Consider the following 4,928-nt stretch of genomic DNA (forward strand, 5'->3'; position numbering starts at 1 on the left):
GTGGGGTGGCCGAGGGGGAGGTAGGGTTGCTGTGTCCAAAGTTCTGAGGGTAACAGGTAAGAGAATCTGGGGAGAAATGTTTCCTGTTCAGAGCGGGATTGATGACCAGGGGCACCGTTTTATTGTAAGGAACAGGAAGTTTGGAGGGAATTTGAGGAAAACATTTTTTGCCAGAGGGTGGTGAGAATCTGGAACTGACTGTCTGTGAGGGTGGGAGGGAGGGAGGGGCACCTTTGAAGAATTATTGAGATGATCATTTGAAGAGAGAGCACAGAAGGTTATGGGTTAAGGGCTGGGGAATGGGAATCAGATCGACAGATGTTTGATGGTCGGTAAGAACACAATGGGCTGAAAGGTCCCTTCCTGTGCTGGAAAAACTCTCTGCAATATTACTTACTGGTCTTGCTGGGCCTCAGGGAGTTTCTCTTTCTGTGAGAGAACCCACTCCTCAACGTGAGACAGAGGAGCCCTCAGCTCTGGATCCAGGTGGTCATCCCCAGGCCTGGATAACCCATCGAGTGGTAGGCCCGTGTCCTGGAGCCCGCTGGTGGGAGTGGGAGGAGGGACGGCATGTACCTGGGGGGGTGGGCTATGCTGCAGCTTCCTCTCACTCAGGGATCCCAGCTGCTGCCTTGGGCCTGAGAACACAGCCACTTCCAGGGACTCGGAGCTGTGTCTGTTTTCCTGGTCCTGGAGCAAGCTGCTGTTTGTAAAATCTTCAAAGCTGTAATATCGTTGTTCCTGAGGAAGATGCTTTGAGGTGATGCTGTAAAAAACAAACAAAATGTCAAGAAACTTATGGTGAGTCAGACACAACGGTTCACATCGAAATCCTGGGCATGCTCAGATGGTAAACCACAATCTGTTACCCGATAGAACCAGATACCGAGGAAGGGAAGGCAGTGAACAGCTGCCTGTTTCCATCTCTGGCCCCTCCAGCCAGGCCTAGTCCCAGAGTCAGAGAGACCTACAGCTCAGAAACAAAACCCTTTCAGACCATCACATCTGCACCAGTCACAAACAACGCCCTGACTATTGGAATCCCATCTCCCAGCCTTGGCATTGTAAGTACATGTCTAAACACTTCTGCCTCTCCCACCCTCTAGGCCGGGGCTTCCAGATTCCCACCACCATCTGGGTGAAATGATTTTCCCACATACCCCCTCGAAACCTCTTGTCCTTTCCCTTAGACCTAGACCCTGGTCACTAATGCCTCCAGCAAGGTGAAGCGTTTCTTCCTGTCTAGCTGCGAGTACCTCCTCGGCACATCCTGCTTTTGTTAACTTTAAACTGCAAACACCTTCACACCAGCCATTGTCCTGATCCCCATTCCAACCATCCAACAATTCCAACAGCGAGAAGACAGAGTGCCGTGTTAGCATTCATTTCGAGAGGGCTACAATCCAAGAGGCGTGATATCCTGCTGAGGCTGTGTCAGGCTCTGGTCCGACTGTATCTGGAGTATTGTGAGCAGTTTCGGGCCCAATATCTATGGAAGGAGTGTACTGGTGTTAGAGAGGTTTCCAGAGGAGGTTTACAACAATGGTCCTGGGAATGAAAGCCTTGTCATTTGGGAAGGGGTCGAGGACTCTAGGTTTGAACTCAGTGGGGTTTAGAAGGATGGTGGGGGGTGGGGGGGGGCTGACTGAAGCTTGCAGAATACTGCGACTCCTGCAGAGAGTGGATATGGAGAACATGTTTCCACAAGTCAGAGAAACTAGAAGCCAAAGGCAGACCCTCAGAGTGAAGGGTCAACCCTTTCGAACTGAGATGGTGGGGGAAGTTTCTTCAGCCAGAGGGTGGGGAATCTGTGGAACTCATTGCCACAGAGGGCTGTGGAGGGCAGGTCATTGTGTGTATTTAAGACAGAGATAGAGAGGTTCCTGGTTAGTGAGGGGATCAAGAAAGAAGGCAAGAGAAATGGGGTTAAGAAACATGTCAGCCATGATCTAATGGCAAAGCAGCTTGATGGGCTAAATGGCCTAATACTGTTCTTATGGTCATATAGACTATGGTCACACTGTAAGGATAAAGGATGGACCATTTCGGACTGAGATGAGGAGAAATGTCTTCACCCAGAGGGTGGGGAGCCTGGGGAATTCTCTGTCACAGAGAAGCAGCTGAGGCCAAAGCATTGAACGTTTTCAAAAAGGAGATGAATATAGTTCTTAGGGCTAAAGGATCAAAGGGGCAGGAACAGGCTGGTGAGTTGGATGATCAGCCACGACCGTGCTGAACGGCAGGGCAAGGTCAAAGGGCTGAATGGTCTCTATGTTTCCGTGTGTGTGCTCACTGCATCTTCACATCAGCTCCCTGTGCTCCTGGGGTGAGGAGTCTAGCTCCTACTCTCTGTATTTCAATGTTATTCTTGTCTCCTCCTGCCGCTGAAGTTGATCATTTGAGGCTCTGTCAGTGACCGTGTTAGCCCTCAGTATCCCTGAGCAGATTCTTTGTGACCCCCACCAGCTCCTTCCCCCTCACAGTGCACAGACAGTGAATATCCTCCATTACCCTCAGCCCTTTATTTTCAGGCCCTGGGGTTTATCTGAAGGTGCAGAACAAAACCTACAACCCGGGGATTTTTCCCTGCACTCACTGCAGAATGGGGATAGCTGGGCATTTTGTGGAGCTTGACATTTTAACCCTGCGTTATTTCTTCAGTTCCCTGACATCTGAACTTTAGCAGGACAGTCTGAAACATTTAATCAAACAACAGGTTTAAATGAGAAGGAGCCCGTTTAGGGGACTCAGGGGGAGGATGTGATCCTTCATGACTTATCAATGAGAGCTTGTGAGTGTTCCCTTACTTGATCTGATTAGATTCCACACGTGCTGATTGGCTCAGAGCTCGGATCCAGCCATTCATATCCTCCTGGGTGTCAGCACTGAAATAATATGTTCTCATTCCTGGGTGTTCTGCCTATCAGCCAAAAGATCAACCATTAAAATGAGTCAACGTTTCATTCCCAAATGTTTCTCTTCTCTCTCTTTCTGCTCTAACCCTCCCGTCCCAGCTTTGGAAATGGAATGCTGTGATATAGAAGTATTCATTGTTTGATCAAGTGAATCTCTCTCAATCTCAGCGAAGGAGATGTCACTGCACTGGGAGCTGAACATTCACTCAATGCAGTGGTCTCAGCACTAACCCTTTATTGAAATAAAGGTGAGTGTTGTCACATCGCCCAGAAACATCTTCCTGGGATTGTACACTGAGGCTGCCCAGTCTCCAAATTTATAGACATTGCCCATAGATCCTCAGGCAGCACCTTCCAAACCAACATCGAAAAGAACAAGTACATGGGAACACCACCCCCCTGCAAGTTCCCCTCTGAGCCACTCACCATCCTGACTTGGAAATATATCACCATCACTGGGTCATAATCCTGGAATTCCCTCCCTAAGGGGACCCACAGCACTTGGACTGCAGCAGTTTAAGAAAGCAGCTCACCCTCACCTTCTCAAGGGGCAACTAGGGGCGGGGTAATAAAGATTGGCCCAGCCAGCCTGCCCAAGTCCCAAGAATGAATAACGAAGCCAGGACCAACCTGAGCAATGGGACACTAATGTCACAGTCCACCAGGAGAGGATTATTGTCCTGGGAAGTAGCTGGCCCCAATGCTTTTGCAATATCTGAGACTGAGAATCATTTCCATTCATTGCTCGGCTTCACCTCACGATGCGTTTACATCGAAAGGAATCCCAATGCCCTGCTCCCTCCACTCTCCCAGCCCCATAGTCACTCAGAGCTGGTCCCACCTCCAACTCCACCCCACCCCCCACTCTGGACACATTCTAACGGCTTCGCCCCATGTTTTCAAATCAAAGTTCAGAATTGGCCAGAACCTTGAAAGTGAATTTCCGGGTTATCCGATCCTGTGGACCAACAACTGAGATGGCGTAACTTGGCATCGGAATACTGCCCAGGATTCTCTCCTCCCGACTGTCTGTGGAGCGAAAGGTAAAGGGGATTAGATTCTGCTGGTTACTCTGCATCAACATAGGACCCTTACCCCAGTGATGATCTTAATCTGAAATTACAGTGTGTACAGCACTGGGCAGTGATTGGAAGGCATTATTGCAGAGATCTGAAAATGTTTTACAAAAACTAGACGACATCATTAAATCTAATCCTTTATTATGAGGTCTCTAACTTAAACTTTGCTCTGTCTGTCAGTCAGACTGGTAGTTAATCCACTAACTAGAAATGTAAATCAGATAGAGAGTATATATTTGCCTGAAATATCATATTAATGGATTTGGTTAGTTGTTAATAACTGTCCCAACACAACCCTGAAACTCACTCTCATTATGTTACACAGGCTAACACACACAAAACATCACACCAGTGAGCAGTAATTGGGCACGCACAATTACCTCTGTAATAATACAAACAGAAATCCGACAGAACAAACCATCTTCTCTTCCACAATTTAAGCCCAGAGCTGTCCTGAAAAAGAAGAGAAAATTTTTAACTCACTCTTGCAGTATCCCAGTAGCTACAGAAGATGGTGCACTGAACCATCATTAAACACACAATGATTCAGAGCAAGAGACCTTGACATTGATTTATTCACAAAAGCTAACACAAGAGGGCGAGACTGACTGGGATACAGATCCTGAAGGTGCTGACTCTCACTGGGATACAGTTCCTGACGGGGCTGACTCTCACTGGGATACAGTTCCTGAAGATGCTGACTCTCACTGGGATACAGTGCCTGAAGGTGCTGACTCTCATTGTGGAACTGTGTGTTTTGGTTTGTTTGACTTTGCTGCATGATGTCAGTGTGAGCCCGCAGAGGGCGCTCTCAAAATGAAATGTGTCCGAATGTTTCTCGGTGTCAAATGCAGCGACCATTTAACCCGCCTCCACCCCATCCCCTCCCCGTCCCCGTCCCCTCCCCCTCCCCATCCCTGTCCGCTCCCCAACC

The 4,928-nt window shown here is 48.5% G+C and overlaps 1 protein-coding gene across 2 annotated transcripts in view; it reads right to left on the minus strand.

Annotated features, from left to right (window-relative positions):
- Positions 1-4,517, minus strand: part of LOC122562842 (pleckstrin homology domain-containing family A member 7-like) — a 23,119-nt gene extending 18,602 nt beyond the window's left edge. Inside the window, exons 1-4 of one of the 2 annotated variants that reach the window (XM_043716102.1) lie at positions 4,375-4,517; positions 3,844-3,944; positions 2,808-2,920; positions 398-766 (exon numbers count right to left, since the gene is read on the minus strand). In XM_043716102.1, the coding sequence (XP_043572037.1) occupies positions 398-766; positions 2,808-2,920; positions 3,844-3,909 (548 nt within the window). In that variant the 5' untranslated portion in view covers positions 3,910-3,944; positions 4,375-4,517. The remainder of the gene's footprint in view (positions 1-397; positions 767-2,807; positions 2,921-3,843; positions 3,945-4,374) is intronic. The other variant, XM_043716101.1, reaches the window with a different exon arrangement.
- Positions 4,518-4,928: the final 411 nt, after the last annotated feature.

The sequence above is a fragment of the Chiloscyllium plagiosum genome, chromosome 25 (assembly GCF_004010195.1).
Source record: "Chiloscyllium plagiosum isolate BGI_BamShark_2017 chromosome 25, ASM401019v2, whole genome shotgun sequence".
Taxonomy (NCBI): domain Eukaryota; kingdom Metazoa; phylum Chordata; class Chondrichthyes; order Orectolobiformes; family Hemiscylliidae; genus Chiloscyllium; species Chiloscyllium plagiosum.